We start from the raw sequence: 23868 nt of genomic DNA, 5'->3' as shown, positions 1-23868 counted from the left end.
GTCACTATTATAATATTTGTGCAGTAGCGGTTTGAAACGAACGTGTTTTTTTCTCACCATGTGTGACTAAAAACATGAGCAACGTATCAATCTCAAATTTCTCGTCAAATTGAAAAAAACTCCGACTGAGTGCTATAAATTGTTGCGAAAGGCCTATGGGAACAATTCTCTATCTCGTGCGCGTATTTTTGAGTGGTGTAAGCGCTTTAGTGAGTGCCGAGGGAGCAAATCAAAATTCAAGGCAATGTTGATCGTTTTTTTCGACATTAACGGTATCGTGATGACTGAATGGGTTCCAGAGGGTCAGACTGTCAACCAGACTTACTATTTGTCAGTTTTGACAACACTGCGAGAACGAGTTCGTCAAAAACGGCCCGAGTTGTGGAAGAACAACTTGTGGATTTTGCACTAGGACAACGCACCTGCCCATAACACGCTACCTGTGAAGCAGTATCTGTTTTGGAAGGGACCCGATTTGAGTCGATGGAAGCGGTAAAGCAAAAAATGGCAGAGTTTCTAAACGCCCTCACCAAAGAAGACTTCCAGCACTGCTTCGATCAATGGAAAAAACGTATGGAAAGGTGAGCGGCGAGGGGAGGGAACCAGTCTCGTTATTTAATAGGCAGACCTCGTATTCATACAATAAGTGATTAACTGAATTAATTTACATTCAAAATTGTGGACTGTGATTGACAGCTAATTCCAACTTCCAAATATTGTAATTACCCTTTAACACATTATCTTTATCCGACAATTTGTTGTTGCAATTTCATTCATGTACATTATCAGAATCAGTCTGTAACGTCACAATTTCTCCATATAGATATTTTCATATCGTCCTCTAGCACAAACACTAAGAATTAACTGAAAATAATTTATTATAATTTGAATTTGTCAGTATTTAGTATTTGTATCCTAATATCATCATTCCAAATCTACAAATCGTGATTAATTGAATTTAAAACTTGTTAATTCATACGTACTTAATAGTTCGAGCGGATTATTGCTGGTGTAATATGAGTTATTCCAAAATCTAATTATATCTACGTGCGTCAATTAAAAAACATTTTCCTTATAATAAGTATAAAGAAATTATCCCCGAATGCATTCAATGTATAAAAACATATCCTTTCTAATGCAATATATCTCAAGTATGTAATATAAATCATAAAACAAATTATAATTTTCAATGTTTTGATATTATACCTACTCTCAGTTCTCCAAGTAGTTTTGAATTTAAATATATTACCGGCAAATGTATACCAAATACGCAGGCGTTGTGCTGTAGACAAGCGCAGATACCATCAACTTAGCAAAGCTGAAGTTAACAGCCATAGTGTTCACTGTGAACAAATTGTTTCATATTTTAAACGAGGATTATTTTGAAAATATGAGTTAAGTGATTGTTTTACAAGTGCTGAAAGATGTGAAACAAATTATTACTCCTATTGTTGTCCAGTTTTCAACAAACTACGTCGAAGTTATAACAAATAATAGAGAAAAAGGTACGAAAATTTTATGTGTAATGGATGCCATTATGGGCTACTTTTGTGTGTCTAGAAACCTAACGAGCGAATTTGATCTTTTAGGTCTCACAGTAAAGACTGTTTTCGCTCGAAACATGTTAGTAATTTGATTTGATGTCAAAATTATTTGTTTATAAACATACATTGTGACAGTTCAATACGTTATTTTGCTTTATTTTACCAATTTATGAGAGTTATAATTGCATTTATTAATTAAACTGAGTTTATATAATATTATAATATGTTCGTAGCAAAAAGGTTAATAATTTTATTAGTTTTAAAAATGGTTTGTGTTGATCGTGTTTGTTTTATATATGGAATTGTTTCCTGAACATATTTCTAGTTCAAGAAAAATTAATTATTACTACCAAAATGTCACATATGTTTTATAAATTTTGACCCACTTTAAAAATAATACTATATAAAATTTACCAAGAAGCAAATAATGACCTTCGCATTAAAAATGTTTTTACATTAGTATTTATCTGAAATTTTATCCGAACATTAATCATCGGCAAAATTTGTTGTTCGATTAGATTATATAGGGCTATAGTTAAATATTAATTTCCGTGGAATGTTATTGTTTACGAGAAAGAAACGTAGTTTGTTGTTTGAAGTTCCTAATTTTATATTTTTTACTCTAAATAGGTAGTAGTATCGATTAAACAAAAAATTCCGATATCATATCGAATGATTCATAGCAACGTAGGAGGCAATAAAATTTCTAATCTAATTATTACTTTGGATTGTAAAATTGTTTTCCGCATATTCAATTGACTTTCAATGTCAACTTTTTGGTCATATTAACAATAAATTATGCGTATACCTCGTAAGGTTCAGTAAAATCCCAACAATAATAAATTCTTCGCTTTTTGTTATAATTAAAATGTGATACCACAATTTGTTGAAGTAGCGTTTTTATAATAAAATTTGGTGAATATACTTTAATATAATCCACGTATCCGGAAATTAATAGGCCAATCACTGAGACATAGAGATTTTTCTCGAGCTGTGATTTATTTATATATTTGATCCGTTTCTCTTAGTTTTTCCATCTATTCACTGTGATTTTGGCAACCAAGATCACAGCAATATGTCTAGCCTTTCATCACTACCAAAAACCAATCTAAATATTCACTCTCCACCTTTATCATCTGCTGCAGGTACCTCAGCAAAATCTCCACCGCCTTCTGTGCCCTCACGAGATCAGGCCATCATTATGCCTTCTATCCCCAACACTGTATTATTTGACTACATGAAATCAATAGGTAGAAGCATCGTCTCTCCTAAAAATGTCATTTTCGCATCTAGAATATCACACGGACGCATATGCATTTATTTATCATCGACTACTCAAGTCGACGAACTTCTAAAAACCTACCAAAGCATCCTAGTTAATTCCAATTCAATCCCTATACGTTTGCTTATGTCTCCAACCAAAAGAATACTCATTTCCAATGTTTGCCCATCCATTCCCCATTCCATCATCGAGAAAGCACTGCAAGACCTAGGGTTATCACTCAACTCTCTTATATCATACGTCAAATGTGGCTCACACCGTATTACATGTCTAGTCAATAGATTTAACTTTAAACTTCACCCCGAGCAAAAAACTCCTCCCGAAATGTCTATTACTGATGATGGGAATACCACTGACTCCTCGACATTATCTCAGTAAATACTCTCTCCCTTATTCCTAAACAAGTACATTCTCCCTGATTTTATCCTCGACTAGAAAGAATTCAGAAAATCATCTCCTCCCATAAACCTGACTTCCTTTGTCTCCAAGAAACCAACTTCAAAATTGATCATAAAAGCAATTTGAGAAACTTTGAAGGATATCATTACATTCGTACCAACTGCATAAGAGCCAGTGGCGGTACTTCAATATTTGTATCCAGCGACATATACTCATCCCACCTCCCATTATCAACAAACGTTGAAGTAGTAACTGTCACTACTTGGTGCCCCAATATACTTTACTATACATTCCACCGGACCACCTCCTTGATGAAAAAGAGTTAACAGACTTAATTCATCAGCTTTCCCAACCATACATTCTTGTTGGAGACTTTAATGCAGATCACACTATGTGGGGCGCCACCCAAACTCGTACTAGAGGCAACACAATAGAAAAAGTCATAAATTCAACTGGTATCTGTCTGTTAAATACTGGATTCAAAACTCACTTTAACATCTCCTCCAGGTTCCTTTTCTGCTATTGACCTCAGCTTCGGTAACCCTAAAACTGCACTTTCTCTTTCTTGGCAAGTTTCCGATGACCTACATGATAGCAACAACTTTCCTATTATTATATCCAATCCCTATCATAAAGAAACTGCTTTTGGCAAATAAAAAATGCAAACTGGCCTGAATTTACTTCTCTCTCTCTCCGAAGCATACTTATCATATTTGATCATTTCTACGAATATAAACGATACTCGGCATGTAGGGCTGTTCCATGGTGGAGTCCGGATTGTGTGAATGCCATGCGTGAATCAAAATATGCTCTTAATAGGTTGAGACGCAACAAAACACAAGAAAACCTTATTGTACATAAAAGGCTTAAAGCTAGAGCTAAATTTATTGTCAAGCAAAGTAAAAAATCTGCTTGGCAAAGTTATACTTCATCCCTTACTCACAATACAGACCCCAGTAAAGTTTGGAAAAAAAATGGAACAAATCCAAGGCAAAAAAACTAATATCAAAATTCCTTCTTTATTATTTAACGATCTGCTTATCACCGGCAGTCAAAAAATCTCTGACACACTCGCACAATACTTTGAAGAAAATATCAACATCCTTGATCCGACATCCGATTTTCATAATTCACATATTCAGCCCTCCTCCACACTCCAGCTAAATCCTCTCGATATTGCATATGTCAATGCTCCTATTAATTTAAATAAACTAAATTTCGCGCTATCGTCCTGCAAAAATTCTGCTGCCGGTCCTGATGATGTCCTGTATATATTTCTTAAAAAACTATCCGACTCGTCCCTCTCCAAGTTCCTTGACATCTATAACATTATTTGGAATACTCACTAGTTCCCTGATGTATGGCGCAACTCTATAATCATTCCAATTAAAAAAGCAGGTAAAGTCTTTCCGTCCAATCTCACTCACTTGCACTACTTGCAAACTCCTTGAAAAAATAATGAATAGAAGACTTATTCCTGACGCACAATCGGGTTTTCGACGTAATCGATCGACATACGACAACCTTGTTCTCTTGCAAACAAATATCTCCTCTGTATTAAATATCCATCAGGACGTCATTGCAACTATTCTCGACATTGAAGGCGCTTTTGACTCTATATCCAGAAGTGCAATACTGAATAAACTCACTCAATACAATCTACATGGTAACATATTATCATTCATCAATAATTTCCTAACTGAATTTTCAGGGTTTCCGCAAACGGTAAGGTCTCCCTTCCTCGTCCACAAAATACTGGCATCCCTCAAGGTTCAATATTAAGCTCTACTTTATTTATCCTCACAATTAATGAGCTATGTGACAACTTCCCATCTCCCGTAAAATGTGTCCAATACGCTGATGACCTAATCATTTATTGCCATGGCAAATACGTTCCCTTTACATGTCATGCTCCAAAACGCAATGAATCTACTACAAGAAAGATCCCCCTACCTAGGATTATCATTTTCCCGAAACAAATCCATGCTGATAAAATTCTCTCGAAGAACATCTATTCACTCACCTCAAATTTTCTTTGATAACTCCCCTCTACCTATTGTGAATCAGTGCAACATCCTTGGTATGACTTTTGATTCTCGACTCAACTGGAATCACCATATTCATGATGTAAAAGGTATTTGCCTAAAGAGGCTGAACATAATTAAAACCCTTAGCCACCTTCAATGGGGCTCCAATGCTGAGTTTACAGAGCTCTTATACGCTCAAAGCTTGACTATGGTTGTTTTATCTATATGTCCGCTTCCAAGTCTAAAACTGACTTGTTGAACTCTGTACACAACACCGCTCTTCGCCTTTGCCTTGGTGCCATTCGCTCAAGCCCCACTGCTAGTGTCAATGTTGAAGCTAATGAGCCACCACTATCCTTAAGACGACAATCTCTTCTCCTGTCATCAATCTCCAATCCTTCTAATCCTGTCCATTCGCTACTTACCACCACTTCCGTACCTATCAACTCACGAACAACTGTAAATTCAATACCTCAATTGCTCGAACTCTACTCCAAAATACTAACCTCTCGTTGAACTTTCCACTTTTTTTACCTTCTTCTCCACCTTGGATAAAAAATATTCCCATAGTAGATACCTCACTAACCATCTACAATAAACACGAATCCCCCAGCGTTCTTGTAGAGAAAGCATTCTTGGAAATTCTGCATAAAAAATTTAATTTCTATTCACTACAAACCACGAACTCGATAAGTTCTTTCCGCTTACCCTCGACGTGTCGTGTTTACACTGGCGAACTAATCAGTATCCTTCAAGCTTTCAAATATATTTCTTCTCACCATAAACATATCGCCATATGCACTGATTCTCTTTCATCCATACAGTCAATCACAACGATATTCACCGACCATCCAATAGTCCAAAACATTCATGACACCTACCAAACTCTCATTGCTCTTGATATGACAGTCTCTCTCATCTGGCTTCCATCGCACACTGGAATTGCTGGAAACAAATGTGTCGATCGCCATGCCAAAGAAGCTACAAAGAATCATCCTGAAATCCTATACTATAGCACTACATCACATCCACTCAACTACTTCTCACATTTCCCTAAACTTTTTGAATAGGAGAGAAGCTGTGACAATAAGAAGACTTTGCATCAACCACACGAAACTTACTCACGGCTATTTGATGTCGTCAGAAAGTCGTCCTGTCTGCCGAACTTGTCAAGTTCCTGTAACTGTTAAGTACATCCTCACCCACTGCAAAGAATATCAACAGTTTGATATGAAAACCAACCTCAAGGAGACACTTATCTGCCCGACGGAAATCGTGGAGTTTCTTAAAGCCACCAACCTGTATAAGAAAATATATTTTAATTTATGCATTGTAGTAGATTTTGTGACAGTCCTCTATTTAACTTTGATTGTTTTTGTGTGCCAATGACCAGCGCTGTCGAGGCACGTTAAACTGAAAAAAAAATGTCAATAAATTTAATTTTCATGGTAAACTAATCTTTTTCTTGTTAAAATTTGTGTGATTGAGTGAATTAACAGAAAAATTTATAAAAACTGAATAGTAGTTACCTATTTTTACAAAATATGTAATCAAAATCTCTTTTTGGCCTATAAACAACCACTATAAATATAGTTAAAATAATGTTAGGTATGCAGGTTTCCTTATTAGTATTCTTTGTCGGTTTTCAAAGCGGCTGAAGAATATTTAACTTATAACTAACATGTAGGAATTGCTGGGTCATTGTGATTCTTAGCAATGTGTGTTGAATCAAAAATATTACAATCACTATAGTGCAATTAGTTCATTATAAATTTATGATAATAGGACAAAATTGCTTTTTGTAGTAGAAAAATAAGATCTAGAAGTTGTAAATTCAAATTATCTTGAATACTTATCGTGTTATTAATCAAAATTTCAAAATCTCCTAGAGTTACATTGTTATAAACATTGATAAAAAATGTTTCATGTTTGATAAATATATTTTTCGTTTTTAAACTACATGTCAAAGAAAATAGAAATATAACAAAACTAGGAAAAGGCTGCTTAAAACATATAGTATGAAAAACTAATTTTTACTATGAATCCATTGGAAAATCCTGAAATTTATCAGTTTCTGATTATGAAACTATACTTTCTGAATAAAATTATTTTTCACATTTCAACTACCTAGGAGTGATAACCACTTAAAGTAATTTTTGATCATCTATTATTCATCAATGGGAATTTTAGAAAAAAGTAATTTTATTCATTACAAGTAGTCCTCGAGACAAATTCTTGTCAAGATTGACTGGTACATTAGTAATCTTTTTATTGACAAAGTAAAATCTTCTTATGACATTTAATTCAAAGATTTATATCAGAGAAATAGTTCGATGAATGTTGTAAGTAACGGTCATTAATAGTTTATTTAGAAATTTCTAAACAATAATTTCAAATTTTTAATTGAGCCTTTCTGAGATCCAGAGAAATTGTAGAATTCCAGTTGTTTCGTTCTGTACCATCACTCCCAACATCCCAAACTCAAGAAGTGTTAGTTATATTGCTAAATGGAGAATTGAAAATTCTTTAGAGCAGTTTCAAACGCTACCCCGTTATGTTTCAGTACATTATGCAATAGTAGATAATTATGGTTGTAATGCTCGAGTATTGATGAGTCCCTTATCGAGGTGTCTAGGAGCCTTGAAAACCAGGAAAAAGACGGAAAAACCGGGGATTTGCTAATAAACTGGGTATTTCATTAGTTTTGAGTAAGAAAACTAGGTATAGCAAGTTGGTATTGGTATAGCTCAAAAACCTTCCGACTGATCTCGAAAATCGCATCATTCAATCGAAACAACATATTGACCCTCCCTTGTACACGTGCATGTAACTGCTCACGTATCTATATTACCTACATGTATTACCTAAGACTGACGAGAAATGTTCTTATCCATCACTGGTTGCTCTGAGTACCCTCCAAAATTCTATTCAGTACGATGGGTAGAAAACATACCTGTTTTTCAAAAAATTTAGCCACTATATCCGGACTTTATTAAAGTTTTAAAACTTTGGGAAAGTATTTGGATAAGAAACTGCTATTTGATGAACTAGCATTTTTTCAGACTTTATTCGACGAACTAGAGCCATTCCTTGAACATTTTCAAAGTAATTGGCCCTTAACTCCATTTCTTTATGAAGACTTGATTTGGGTTCTGAATAACTTAATGAAGCGGTTAGTTGCAGGAAAAATTTTTCAAAGCACACCTATTTCTAAAATAGACATATTAGACATAAAAAAATTCTAATTGATTATTCTGCAACCTCAAAAAAGTGCAAGATATCGATTTAGAGTATGGCACAAGAGCGGCTTTGAAAAAATGCATTGAGGTTAGAGATAAGGACATGTTTATCTTTCGATTGGAGAAACTGCTTGATGTATAAGGTTTCGAAACTTTTCAAAAAATGCACCTTAGCATTTAATTTAACTAAAGCAATAAGTTTGCTTATTCCCGATAAGACTGGCAAAGATCCGGAACAATCCGTGCAACTGATGTCTGAAGCATTTAACATTTTGTTGACTGCAAATAGATGCAACGCCATTACATTGAAAGAAGCAGACAGGGCTTTTAGGGATCAGTCTAAATAAGATGAAAAACTATTCCATATATGATAGAGTAGATGATTTTTGGGTGGAAATCATTGAAAACAGTAGTTGTAGCAAAAAGGTGGTGTCTCTTCTAATAATTTCTCACGGCAATGCGACAACAGAGAGAGGATTTTCGGTCGATAAGGATGGGTTGAGAATTTGAAAGAAGAATCACTTGTAGGCCAAAGATTATTGTACGATTTTGGTGGACTAAAAAATGTAGATATTTCAAAATCTATGAAACTATTAAGAATGACTACTTAAGATATGGCGCAGCACAAAAAACATAAAATTCACAAGATTTGCTGGAAACTGAAAAAAGAAAACTAGAAAAACTGGAAACAAGAAAATCCCTGAAGACTCTTAAAAACAGCTTGCTGCAGTGGGCCAACAAACATTTTTATTATATTTATATTATCTAGAATAAATATTCATCATCATAAGAGGGTAGTAAATTCACGAAATTTCAACCGGGAAAATGTGAAAACCTACTTGGAAAAACCGGGAGAAAGACGGAAGAATTTGATTTTCAATTTTTACTAGATACCCTAGTTATAACCATTATGTACAAGTTGCTTGAAGTACTTTTTCTACAAACTAAAATATGCCAGTAAAATTTTAGGTTTTCTTATAATTTTTGAAAGACAGATAAAAATTATGAAAAAAAAAAAAACTAAACTAATTTTAAAACAGACGAGACATAAGATCAAGATAAAGATCGCAATAGGTCGAAACTTTAAGATTTGTTCAGTTTTTAAACGAAATTCCAAAGGATTCTATATTCTAAGTACTTTTGATTGAAATCTTTCTAGAGTTGCAGTTGGATGTAGTGCCTTATAATTGAATACCATAACTCCATATCGGTTTTAGTGCGACTTTGTATATTAGTAGCTTGTTGATTGGGAGTTGGAATCTTCGACCTATTAACCAGTGCAGTTTGCTGAGTTTTAGACCCAAATTGCTTTTCTCTTGTTTAGTATGTGTGTGCTCCAGATTAGTCGTCACTCCAGATGAATTCCATTTTGCACTCTCTTTTTGCTGCAGAAAATGCCCGTTTAATATTACAGTTGGACAAGTCCCTCCCCGTTGGGTGTAGGTAATATGAAAAAATTTATTTTCATTTACTTTTAATCTTAGCCACAATGAAATTACATCCAAGTTTTTCATTAATATAAAAGAGGCAATGAGATTTTAGCACAGCAGTGTTATCTGCACATGTTGCGGTAGTTACGTTGTTGTGTGTGGGAATATCAGCTGTGTACATAAGATAGAAGACCGGTTTTTGGTATTCAACTACTGTATTGATTTTTTGACCTGGTTTACGGTAAATTTTTCTGGGGGAAGTTCGAGTTGATTTGGAGATTCCAACAAATCTCTGACTTCGGCCTCAATGTTGAAGTTGTTCTCTAAGAGGTTGGGTTTGAAGACTTATTTTGAGTGATTGGCAAACAGATTGACTTCTCTATCTTGCCTGCTTTTAGTTTTTTCGTTGTTTTCCATAAGCCGCTTCTTTTGCCGTTAAGTTCGTAAGGTAGTTCTCTGTATTTCATCATTTTTATTATTTTTTGAGTAGGGTTTTCAGTTCTAAAGTTGCTTGATTCAACTTTGTCTCATCAGCGGAAGCTGTCTGTCCATAATTTTTTTTTTTTAATTATCCTCGAAAGAGTTTGGGTGTGGTAATTTTATCTTTAATTGAAGTTGAGGCAAAAGTTGCTGTACGGATTGATTTTATAAGATGTTCAACCATATTATCAATGTTTTCTTCAATTTTTTAAGGAACTTTGAGATCCATCAAGTTGTCCTAATTAACACAAAAGTCATTCCAATTGGTATATTTGTTGCCTAATCTTGCTGGTATTTATTATACATATTTATTGTACTCGTACAAAAATCTACCACTTTTTAAACTAATTTTCTACATAGCTTTCGAAATGGGCACTTGTCATAGCATGGATTTTTGTACGAGTACAATAAATATTTGTTCTGTATCTGTACACGTTTTTTCTTTATATAACAAAACGAAACTTTCTTCGTGGATATACCTAATACATTAGAATCCAACTTTCAGTATCGAAGCAATTGGTTTGATTATTTCAAAATAATAGTTAAGAATCGATAGATTTTTATATTATGGTAATATTTCTCAGATTCTAATATGAAAATTCCAAAAAATATCTATAGTAGTTCTGAACTAGTTATGTTTGGTGAATTTATATTTAGTTATAAATGTTATTTAGATGGCGGCTGTAGATTCGGCTGAAAAAGAAGCCAGTGAGGTTTTACACACTTTATTGTCGGTAGAGAGAATAGAAAAACAGGAAGACGCTGGTGATAATCAGTCATATACATCAAATACTAATGTTGGTAATGATGGTCAAGAAGAAGCTCAAATCCAGTGGCATACACCTGTTTCAATATCTCATTCATTATTTTCTGCAATAGATGCATCCGCCCACTTCGCCCAGAATATGGACGAACAGCAGGTAGTTGTAGATATTACAGATTTTTTTCATTTATCATTTGGTTTGTTTTAAATATTACAGTTTACTTATCCATCCTTCAGTTAGGTTGATAACTTTTTAGACCTTTGACTCTATGACAATTTTTAATGAAGTGAAAACTTATACCGTTTTGAATCAGATGTATGTAAGATAGGTACATACCAACTTCCCCATAATATTATGACTATAGGTCACTTGTTGCTCAAGAGTTGTCTCGATATTAATCAAAATTTACTGTCAAAAAATGAGTACTAAAAATTTTTATGCTCTGAAATAACTTAAATGAAGATGCACTCTTCAGAAAGTCTGTTTCCCTAGATGAAAATTTTATCCTGGAAATATCTGACGCTACCTATCCATAGAGGGCGAAATACGGGAGCTTATTAAAGTGAGCCCGAATTGCTGATAGAGAGTAAGAATTGATATACCACTCTCCCTTTCTCATTTTAATTCTGATTAGATCGCTATGACGTCGAATTTTCAAGTGGTAGGAATGGCAAAAGAGGAAAATAACAATTTATCTATTAGTATCTCTATCTTTGATATTAACTCTAAGTACCTACCGATCGCCAAGAGAACTGACAGGTGGTATTTTGGAAGATAAGTCACTTTCTATATGTTGTCACTCGTGCGACTGTTGATATTTTTCAACGATTCCTTGTAGATTTCAAAGAACTATTTGTGCGGATCTATTTGAGATTTCCTTACAATGTTTATGTTTACAAAATTAAAATATATCGAAAAAACGTATTAAGTTCATTGGCTCTCAGACTTAACACCAAAAAAAGATATCAAGCCATAACACATACTCTGTCATTTTTAAAACAACTTGACTATCGCTTATCTGTTGTGAAACTTTTAAAAATTCGTAATTATCATTCAGGTATCAATTTAACACTATTGTCGCAAGTACAATATGGCGTCAATTAATCACAAGTGCCACTGGTTCAGATATAAGTGAATATTCCGGAATACAAGCATTATTATTAACGCCGTTTAGTGTGTAATATAGCCTGACGTTTCGACACGCGAGAATTATTTTCGAAATATAATTACATTTATACAAGTATATAATAAGTTTACATCTATTTAAATTAGATGAAAAAAGAAATTTATATTGAGATAACTTGTAATTACTATTTATTTTACGTATATTTAACAAATAATAATGCCCGCACTGTATATCGAAATTTTCAGCATTACATGCTAAACAGGAATGCCTTAAGGTTTGGTGACACTGCTCACTAAGGTAGTAACAATATAAAATAATAGAGATGTGCTGTCAGTTACTTGCAATCTTAAGGGAGGTTTAAAGCCAGTCATTGAACATCGCAAAAGATGTACTTTCTCTAATTTTCCTTAACAATTGATTAGCATTGTCCGATATGTCGAGATGTGAACAAATCGGTTATTCATTTGGAAAAAGATCCTCCCTTAAATGTGTATATTTTTTTAAACTTAGAATATACAAGGTAACTCAAGTACGATAAACTTCAGTATCTTTTATGATTTCTCCATATTAGAAAAGTCTCTTACTCTTCGTTCCTTAAGCCTTGCTTGATTCGATTTAAATTCTTCTACCTTAAGTACACAATTACATCTTCTTTTTTATTTATTAAATAAATTATTCATTTTTGATATACTTTTATTTCAAATGCAACATTATAGGTATCAATTTTGTCTCTCAACTTCGACTTTCTATGAAAGCTTTCATTTTTTCGTAACTATATATTTTTGTTAGATTTATTTGTAGCATTCTCATTTTTTGATATTTGTTATTTGCAATAGCTGAAATATATCTTTATAATAGCTACAATTTCCTTAATCTCCTTAACTCAAATAATCCTGTGTAGGATATACAATTTTTAAGTTGCAAGTTGCAATTCAAAGATAAATATTAGGTTTGTGCGTCCAATTGAGAACCTGCTGATATTCCACCTTAAGTTCTAGAAATTATCGAATATCTATTAAATTCATTAAGAACCTGTAATCCTATGTGAAGATGAGATTTTTATTTACAAATTAATGTTGACTAATTTTTCAGGTTATATGGGAGGGACACACTATAGTCGATTCAGATGCAAATATTAATACAATTTACACTGGCCATTCCTTGGAAGAATCGGAAACGGGTGACGATGAGTCATTAAAGGGTCAAGAAAATGGTTTAAAAAAGGAATCGCCAAAAACAAAAAAGAAAATTCCCGTTAAAAAGAAAAAGAAAGTGGGTGATGGTATTAGTAACGACCCTACTAGATTGGAAGAAAGCGCCGCTCAAGTAAAAGACAGATTTAAAAGAGGATGTGAGTGTCAAGATGAGAGTTGTTTTCGAGGACTTAATCCTGAAAGTGTGTATAAACATCGACTAAATATAGCGGAACTCACAAAAGGAGAACATGATATGTATTTAATGGGAGTTACTATGGCCTGCTTAGCGAACCCCGATACAACAGTTCGACATAAAGAGAGAAGAAGACTTAGAGCACAGTATGTTTATCAAGGCAGAAGAGTGTGCCTTGACGCTTTCTTATATTTAGAAAATTGTACCCATTATCAATTGAAGCGAATACGAAAACATGTAATGACTCATGGTGTAGCACCTAGAATTCATGGTAACCATGGAAAAAAACCGCATAATACTTTTTCATTGGACATTTACAGGCATGCTACTGAGTTTTTAAAACAATATTTAGAACAACATACTGTAGAACGGGATATTTTAAATACAAAACAACCTATACAGTTACCATGGGATGTAACTAGAAAAAATTTACACGATTCTTATAAAGAATATGGTCAAATTCTAGAACCAGGAATAAAACTCATGGGATATTCAACTTTTAGGCACTTTATGAAGGAACAATTTCCACACGTTAAATTCTGTAAAGTGGAACCAAAATCCTGTTCATCTTCTCATCATACTAATAATACTCATAACAATAGCTCTCACAACAATCAACAACAGCAGCAACAACAACAACAACAACAGCAGCAACAACAGCAACAGCTCCAAGCTGTTCAACAGCAAACTCAACAAATACAAACTGTAGTAGAAAGACCGCGCGAACAGCAAATACAAGTACAAAAATGTGTAATAAGCAATGAAGTGCAACAAGTTATTCCACTTGTAGTAGCTCCATCTCCAACTGATGCTACTAATAATCAACACCATCAACAAACATTTTTAGTTACCCCCGTACCTCAATTAGTACCTAACGGTAATATTGTTACCCCGCAAAACGCAAATAATCATACTACAACAAATACATTTTCATATCAATTGGCAAACACTGGTTATGTTATAAACGAACAAGGAAACATAGTTACGACAATGGCTAGTGCTCAACATCACACTCCTTATACTTTTGGTCGAATGTAAAATTAATAATAAAATATGTAATATGTATATAAGGTTAACGTCGATAATGCTACTCATATGATTGTGACTGATGTTTGGTATATTTACTTGGTATATGAAGTATTTCATATGTCTGGTAAATCATTGGCTTTATGTAAATTATATTTTTTTCTTTAAAATCTATATAGAAGAGATATACGGGTAAAAAACATAAAATACAATTCACGGTGTACTTTTTTACCGTGCTCCATGTGGGTATAATACATATTATATTTTCAATTATAACTACAGTTAAGTTAACATGTACTTTTGTATTTGTTAATCATGTGAGTAGCATGTCTGGAGAAGTTATTTGTAGATATGTAAGTATTTATTAAAAAGATATTTCTACTTGGATTAGAAATTTTTAAACAATTTGTAAAACTAAGTTGTGGTTCTTTCTACAGCAATATATTAGTTCAGGTAAATTGTCTGGTTTTAAAGACAATGGTCGCATTCAACGGACGAAACCGTTCTGCAACTTTGTACAACACTAGCGGTTTCGTTCGGTGAAACTAATGATTGCCAAATATTGCCAACCCTTGGTCATTTTTAGTTAGAAAGATAACGGGAATTTGTTTACATTGAATAGGTATTGTAATTGAAATTATGAGTTTAGCACCAATTGCTTTATTTAGGATTTTGCAATCAGTGCTAGAGATCTTCTAATTCATAATTAAAAGGGTGAATTTGTAACCCTTCAAAATGATATCACGTTTTTTATTAAATTGCAATTAAATGTTTTTTGGAACTTTGATTCTTTGATTGCAAAACTTTAAAGCTTCACTTTGACAATTAAATTACTGAAAATGTACCATCTCGCCCATTTTGGTCAAATAAATGGATTACCCTGGATTACTAACCTCATTTTGACGATTATTACATGAACCTTCGTCGTTTCGACTACAATATTTAATAAAGTGAAACAAATTTCAAATATTAAAAATAATGAAGATAAAAAACTAATGAAATTAACATTCTTTAAAAAAATCTAGATATTAATACATTTGTGACATATGTCAAGACGAGTTATGGCATTACATTTGGCGCTAGTACTTTTAGTCATTCTTCTCTTTGCGAAGGGACACATATTTTCCTTTTTTTTTTGTACAAGAGCTTGTATTATGGTGTTGGATCTCGTGATGTTTATCGTTTTTGATAAACTCTTCACTTGATAAATGCTACTGGTTCAATTTATTCTATATTGAATGGAACTATTGGTTGAATTTTAACTAATTTACTTGCACTTGTTACATGTTAACGCCTTCTACGTTGTAAGGTACTTTTGCTCCCTAACGATGCCTATCGCCAGGTTAGTCGGAATATATTTTACAACGTTGCCACTTGCGGCCAATGTATAACAGATAAAATAAAAACATTTATATGGTTATAAAGTAGTCATAGGAAATAATAAAAGAATAATAGAAAAATAAAGTAGGGAGATTCTACATAATTGCGAGCCTTGAAAGGTCATACCTTTCAAAACATGATTATATAACATTATTATGGTTCCCTTTCAATAGGTAATACACTTATTCTAGACACCGATCGTTTCAAGTACTTTGAACCAGTTTTAACTATCACTACCCGAACGTATCCATCGTGTCCTGGGTGAACTTCGCCGGTTTTTACCCAATCTTCCATTGAAGGGAGAGTAGGTTATCCTCTTGTGAAAGCACCAACTGTCCAATCTTGAAAATATCAGTCGGATGCTGCCACTTGCATCTTTGTTGTAAAGTGTGTAAATAATCTCGTGATCAGTTTACCCAAAACTGTTGAAACAGAAGCTGCATCTGTTTGTATCATTTGGTAAGAGTGCACTTAGCTTCATCAGCTGGAGCTTCAGGTAAAGAGAGCAACGAACTACCAATTAGGAAATGTCCAGCAGTCAGAATATCAAAATATTCTGGATTCTCGGTGAGAGGAACATAAGGTCGAGAATTGATTACAGCTTCTACCTGAACTAACACGGTATAGAAATCTTCGTATGTAAGTAAAGTGTTTTTCAATATTCTTTTCAAGTGAAATTTTGTGAGTCACACTGCCGACTCCCACAAGCCACCAAGATGAGGCGATAGGGGGGGAATGAATTGCCAAACAATTTTATTTTCTGAGAGAAATGCCTGAATTTTGGGGTTATTGACACGATCAAGCACATTTTTTGCGCCAAAAAAGTTAAAAGCGTTATCAGAGTAAATGTTGCTACAGAGACACCGTCTGGAGACGAATCTTTTTAACTTATTTAAAAATCCGTCGGTAGTTAAATCGCTCACCAATTCAAGATGCATAGCCTTCGACGAAAAACAAACAAATATGCATAAATATACCTTGAGTGATTTTGTATTCCTTAAGTAGCTATTTTTTATGAGATACGGTCCTACATAGTTAATTCCACATGTGGAAAATCGTTTAGCAGGTATTACCCGCGCGGAAGGTAAATCGCCCAGATAATAGATGGAGTTGCGCGGAAACATACAAACCTCTTATTGTGCGTCGACCACTTAGTGGCCAAAATCTTTGACATATTATAGACAGTAGGGTTTGAGGTTCACATGAAAATTTTTGAAATGTTCATGACGAACGAGAATGTTTCGAAGGTATTATCATGGGATGTTTGTTTTCGTAGTCTAGGTCCGCATTTTTTAAACTCGCAAAATATTAAATTCGTTTAAAAATGGATCTAGAGATATCAATTTGCTGTTTCGAGGTATTAATTAATTAATGTTCATTTAAAAGTTTGCGATTTTTTCACCAGATCCTGACACTTTTCGTCTCAAAAGCACTAGCTTCAAAGTAAAAGTAAGCAATAGAAGCAAACACCAGGTTTTCACATTTTACACATTATTTGACAAATTAGTTTATAAACTTGTTGACAACATCGTTATATTAATACTTGGGACACGTTCTATATTTCTTGAAGGTCCCAAACTTGAACTTAAATTTTCAAGGAGCTGTACGTCATCTTCGGTAAATAGCACGTTTTTAGGGTTATTTTTAAACAAATGTTCATTTAGACATATTTTCCATGATTAAAACGTTTAGAAAGTAAGACTAATAATAATTTGTATAAATATTTTTTTCAAAGAGGAAAATTAAAAACATCCATCATAATACAATATTTAATGATTATTCATAAAGGTGTTTTTGTAAACCACATGGTTTGTAGAATTTGCAAATGAATACTTAAGTATAAAAGAAAATATTTTAATTTTTGTATGTTAATGGGCGCTTAGACTACTCGGCTGTTATCAAACAATTTACAAATATGGTTTCCCGTTACTTCTGTAGGCGTCTTCATAAAGGACAGGCCATGTAGTCTTACACCATGACGGTTCATCATCATCGTAAAATAGCTCCCATTGGAAAAAGGGTATCTGTCAGTGTTTCAGCAGCTGTGGTAAATGAATTCGCCATTCTCTTGCGTCGTTGTATGGGTTTCGTCAATTTTGTTGACAAGGGCTCTCAATTTTCTTCTTTTTTCAGTTTTTATATAGCCTCTTACCGTGTTAAGTTTATCTATTGCAGTTCTTTCTCGATAGCTCTGCTCCATATTCGTACAGCTCTGCCTCTTTTCCTTCTACCTGTTTTATTATAATTAAATGCTTGTCTGGTTATGTTTGTTGCTGGTTTCCGTAGTGTATAACGTACCCATCTTCATTTTTTGTAATCATTACATGAATTTTCTCTTCCGCTATGTTCCAAAGGTCTTCATTACTTATCCTATTTGGCCAGAAAATTTTGTAGATAACTCATAGGCATCTGTTGATAAACGTTTGAATTCTCTGAAACATCTTTTTATTATACGTCCAAGTTTCGGCCCCATATAATAACAGATTTTACATTGCTCTGTAATGGTCTTAGTTTTGTTGTTCTTGGGATACTTGTTGAAGACCATATTTTATACAACGACATAAAAGTGTTTTGCCATATTCTTCTTTTTCTATCACTTTCAGTACCTCCTATTGTATGTATCATTCTGCCTAAATAGCAAAATTGTTCAACTTCCTCTATTTCTATTCCTCCTAAGTATATAGCGCTTTCAGTACTTGTTTTGCAAATGGTGTTGAATTATTAAGTGGCCTGTTAGTTTTATCTTGCATGTGATTTATTTTTGTTGTTATTATTTATTAATTAATTTGAGAATGATAGAAAAATAAAGTAATGAGATTCTACATATGGAACTCGAAGTATACTTCTTGGCATGCTTAAAATTTGTGTAATCGAGTCCTGCAAAGTAGTTTAGAACGCTGAAATCGTCAACTTTTTTTTGTGAGATTCTATCAGTTTGTGATGCAGGTCTTTTAGGTAATCGCGACCCGATAAAGTTGTTTTGTTAACTCCTATAGTGTTAGATAAGTAAATAACGTAACTAGTTATAAGTGCAATATTGAGCATTCTATAAAAACTTTACAACGGCCAGCGCCATGTCTTCCGACAACAAGAAGTAAAAGCACACATTTGATCCAAAGTATCTACCTGAGTCTGATTAGAAAATTAATTCATTGTAGGCTTTTTAGTATTCTCATTTACCGTCCCTTCCTCATCACATGTAGATACTACGAATACTACTTTTTGGCGTTTTGGTTTATAGGAAAGCAGCGTAAATTCATAATCATAACAAAATATAGCTGTTCCAGTTCCTCTCGCGCAGTCATTTTATAATTCCGTAGGTATCTCTCTTTTATTTGCTCTTAAAGTTCTTGTTAATGTTAGCTTATATTATTATTTTTTCAATAAGTTTGTAGCAGTGAATTAAACCAATTGTCTATGGTACTATTTCCATTAGTGCCACAAACAATGCGTGTCAATTCTTTCACAAAATATTCTCTGAACGGTACTCCATTAGTCCTAATAAAAGAACCCAGATAGGCCTCGGATTCTACCATATACTTTGTAGACTAGTTGTCAACTACCATCACGATTTTTATTCCACATTTACTTGGCTTATTAGGCATATAAATGCAAAAGGGACATCTTCCTCTAAAAGCCAATAATTTTTCATTAATGGTAAGATAGCAACTAGGTTTGTAGTTCTTACTACATATAGATTCCATAAATCTTAAAACTTCGGCCAGTCTTCGTTCGTGGCGCGTAGATTTGTCGTCGAATCTGAGGCAGTTTATTAGGAACTCAAACCTCTCAAAAGTCATTGTACTTCGGTACCGATTCCCACAAAATGTTATTTCTTTATGGTAAATCTTCTTTCATAGCTGCATATAATGTAAGTACGCCAATAAGGGTATTTAATTAGAATTTCGGTGTATAAGTAGCTTTTAGATTTTTGAATTTTGGAGATTTTACTTCTATCTCTTCATTAGTCTGGGTCACAAATATGTCAATCATATCATCGGTAATAAAACATGAAAAGCATCGGAGGTGATCTAATTCATTTTTACATAAGCGTGTAGGTCCAGGTCTAATATGAACAATATTATTTGTAGCTATTCTGCTTCGTGAACTTGACTTCACTGATGACCACTCGTGTTTGTTTTTCCTAAGAAGAATCGTACGCGATGGTCGTACTATCAAATCACTGCATTGTATGGGAGAGCTAGGGGTAGAGTCTTCAATAGACTAAACGAGAGATGTATCATTACTTGCCTGAAGAGCTTGACATAGAAATAGAAACATCTTCATCACTATCCGTTTCATAAGCTGGATCAACTTCGATATGGTCTTCTTGTTTACTCTCTGATGAATTTTCGTGAGCGCTTTCATCTTGTAATAATAATTGACGTATTGTATTTATAATAATAAGAAGTAATATCAATAACATAAATCCACAAAAGAAAAAAATACGCAAAACTGTACTAACTTAAAAATAAAAAATGTCAGGTTAATACTAATCTTCGTCGATCCGACGAGTCATGGTTGCTGGTATGGTGCTCACGGCCCCCAGTGCACCAAACACTACCGTCCGCAAGGGCAACGGATCGACTAAGATTTGCTCGAGTAAGGAAGAAGTGCGATGGCGCGCGTAAAAGTCAGCACGACTTTTTAAAAACCGCGTCGTCGAATTGACCAGGGTTAAAAACTGTCACGATGTGTCATAATTGCAAAAAACAGAATATAAAGTAATATAAATTGATCCTGCTTTGCTTTTCTTGATTTGATGTTTTCAATCCATCGAAGGTAACCACAACATTAGTAAAAGTTTTCTGATTTAAGAAAGACTTGTACAAATATTGTGAAGACTAGTTTTGGGATGCCGATATTGATATATTGAAAAAATATAAATATATATAAAATCCGCTATCCTATTTGGTATATCGAGAAAGTTTTTTATGAATCAAAAAAGGCACTCTTCTTTTAGTTTATTACCATGCCTATATTTTTATATAAAAAACCCTTTTCAAATTTATCTAAAATGTAATTATATTAGTTGTACCCCTATTTCAATTCATTGTGTAAAAATTTAGCCATATATGAGGTTTGAATATTTTGATAAAATTAATAATGGGGAAATTTTTAGTTTAAAAAACTTATATTTTATTCCTTATATATGTCATTCGTAGTGGAAATGCAAATATCAACTTTTGCTCCTTGTAGCTACCCTAATTCGTTTATTCGTCTAATTAATTTTAGTCAATAAGCTGCCATAACTAGCCATAAATTTCAAAAATAGATTTTTTTTCACAATACAATCTTAAAACAAATGAATTATTCATTATTCAACCCAAAACTGAGTGGCACTTGAGATTTTTGGACTAATACTATGATATTTCGTAAAAAATAGTGAAAATTTAATATAATTTGAATTTAATTGGAGTACAATGTGACCACGTTAAAAAAATTGATAAAAAGGCAAGAACATAAAAATTTCTCAACAAAAAACCATTCCTAAACAAAATGAAAATAGGTAAATAACGTTTCAATTAGAACATATCTTGATGGAAATAGAAAACATTAACAAAAATAGTTAAAAATCATAGTTAAAGGATAGGTACTCTTCGAAACGTTTAAATAAGAACGGCTAACGAAACATTAAACAAATTTACGAAAAGCGATGCAAAAGGAAGGATAATATATAAATCATTTATCAAGTTTTCTCTATAGCCAAAGTACAGGAGTAAGTGGAATAATATTTATGTAAAATTCATCATCATTTTTCTTCAATTGGCTCTTGTCACCAACTTTTCTTTCACATCTTTTTCACTCTCGTATCATTCGATATCTCCTAATTCTTCCACTCAATTCTACTTATAGTATTTTCAATAATAAACATATATCCATCATTTGAAATAAGTACAGAACCAAAGTTTTTCTGCTAAAGCAACACTTTTCATTCTTAGCTTAGCTTCAATTTATAAGATATGTTCATTTTAACACTTCTATGAACTAGAAATAATTTCACCAAAATTATTTATACTTAGTACCCGAGTACTTATATTTTCCTTAATAATCCAATCCCCTAAGGGAAATTTGATGAAAATTATTAATTCCATTTTATATTTTTGTTTTAGTATTATTTAGAAATTCACTTTTGTTTTCAAAATTCCGTCCCGAGGTTTTTTATGTAGTGTTGTGTGGACAGTGACTTGTTTGAAAATACATCCAACATACCTGAAATAATATTTTTCTGCACCTTCTTGCTGTAAAAAGGTAACTATGGATAATTTTGGTATAAAGCATATTTGAGGTTTTGCACAAATGATGACAAATCATTTCTAAAGCGACAGATTGGTTTCATATATAGGTATTAAAATAATCTGTAAGAAAATAATAGTAATTTTTCTATAGTTTTATAAAACTATTGCAGAATATACTATATACTCAGTGGCGGCGCCAGGCATGTGCGATCGCACAGGGCCCGGGGCCCCGCAGGACTATCAATCTGTCAGTATTTTTCAGAAAGCTGTGAAGGTTTTATCTAATATTTCCCGTATTCTGAGGATCTGAGGTTATTTTAATTTTATACTTAAAAATAAATATTTTATAAATAAATATGTATATAAATATTTTCTACGCGTTTTTGATGTTTTAAAGTCTGGGGCCCCGCAAGTATTGAAGTATGGAATCAAACTTTTTAAATCGCGAAACTGCTATGCTACTGCTATTTTCCGTGGAAGGGCCCCCCCTAACTCACCTCGCATAGGGCCCCGCGGCGGCTAGCGCCGCCTCTGTATATACTCGTTTATTGTAACACAATTTAATTATTAACTATTAACAAATCATTTTTCTCTGTTATTTTTATCTAACATGAGTAAACCGGGCCAAAGTGAAATTGAAAAAAGGGAATTTGACCACATATCGTGGTTTTTTATGTTTTAACTTTATCAGTTAGAATATTAACTTTACATGAGTGATTCCCAATATTATTTCATTACGATTAGATAGGTTATCTATGAATACACAAGAAAAAATCGATAGACGAATCATATCCTTCTCCATTATTTTAACTTTTGGGTGAGTTATTTGTATAAGCATAGATTTTACCGCCCATTTTAAATAACTCAATTATATTTTGTATCATTTTATAGTTCAATTTTTGATTTTTTTAGTTGAGTTATTTATTAATTTTTGTTTTTACGAAATTCGTATTCAGTTACGTTGTAAAGCCATAAATCCCAAAAAAGTTCACATTGCATACTAAATTTGAAAATTTTAAGACATATATCTCTTTATAGGGTCGGCTAACAAGGTTATCCATTTGATGTATGAACAAGCATTTTTTTTCATGCTAGACATATTAACAAAAAATAATGTACAAATATCAAGATCTTGAAAAAATATACATATAAATAAATAAGAAAAAGGAGAGTAATTAACGTTATTTTGTTTGTTTGTTATTAAGTTTGTGATCATTATTTAAAGTTTTATATAAGAAACCAAAATCTGTACACTTAAAATATGTTGGCAAATTAGAAATTTAATGAAAGGATACAATTAGTAAAGGCTTCTTATATTGAATTTTCATACCTTATGTAATATTCTTTATATAGGAAACAAAGTCTGACATGTTTCATATTCGTATTTATTTTTCACTATACTTAATTTAAATTCAATGGTTGGCATTTTCAGTGTTTTATACTTTCATTAATTAGATATAGGTACGAATAGGACATATTCGAAACTCCTGTTTAAATTTTGTGATACGGTATCTATATTTTTAATAAATCAATTAAAATTAAC

At 33.0% G+C, this 23868-nt stretch overlaps 2 protein-coding genes across 5 annotated transcripts in view; both read left to right on the top strand.

The window, feature by feature from the left end:
* The window catches only part of LOC130893733 (guanine nucleotide exchange factor DBS-like), a 66439-nt gene that overhangs the window by 23976 nt on the left and 18595 nt on the right, over nucleotides 1-23868 (top strand). The window contains exon 1 of one of the 4 annotated variants that reach the window (XM_057800077.1): nucleotides 11162-11324. The exons of the other annotated variants lie outside the window; for them this stretch is intronic. The gene's annotated coding sequence lies outside the window, so the exon portion shown is untranslated. Of the gene's footprint in view, nucleotides 1-11161; nucleotides 11325-23868 lie in introns of those variants that run through there. 4 annotated transcript variants of the gene reach the window in all.
* Nucleotides 1155-22954, top strand: LOC130893758 (uncharacterized). The gene is made up of 3 exons (XM_057800104.1): nucleotides 1155-1505; nucleotides 11076-11321; nucleotides 13384-22954. The coding sequence occupies exons 2-3, from the start codon at nucleotides 11076-11078 to the stop codon at nucleotides 14716-14718; spliced, it is 1581 nt and encodes a 526-aa protein (XP_057656087.1). The 5' UTR covers nucleotides 1155-1505; the 3' UTR covers nucleotides 14719-22954.

The sequence above is a fragment of the Diorhabda carinulata genome, chromosome 1 (genome assembly GCF_026250575.1).
Source record: "Diorhabda carinulata isolate Delta chromosome 1, icDioCari1.1, whole genome shotgun sequence".
NCBI lineage: Eukaryota > Metazoa > Arthropoda > Insecta > Coleoptera > Chrysomelidae > Diorhabda > Diorhabda carinulata.
This window is presented reverse-complemented; position numbering and strand designations above follow the sequence as displayed.

What these genes read in the sequence shown, in the direction of transcription:
- LOC130893758 (XM_057800104.1), top strand. Translation starts at nt 11,076, where the DNA reads ATGGCGGCTGTAGATTCGGCTGAAAAAGAAGCCAGTGAGGTTTTACAC. An exon ending in AGAATATGGACGAACAGCAG is followed by an intron (nt 11,322 to 13,383) that starts GTAGTTGTAGAT and finishes CTAATTTTTCAG; the next exon opens with GTTATATGGGAGGGACACAC.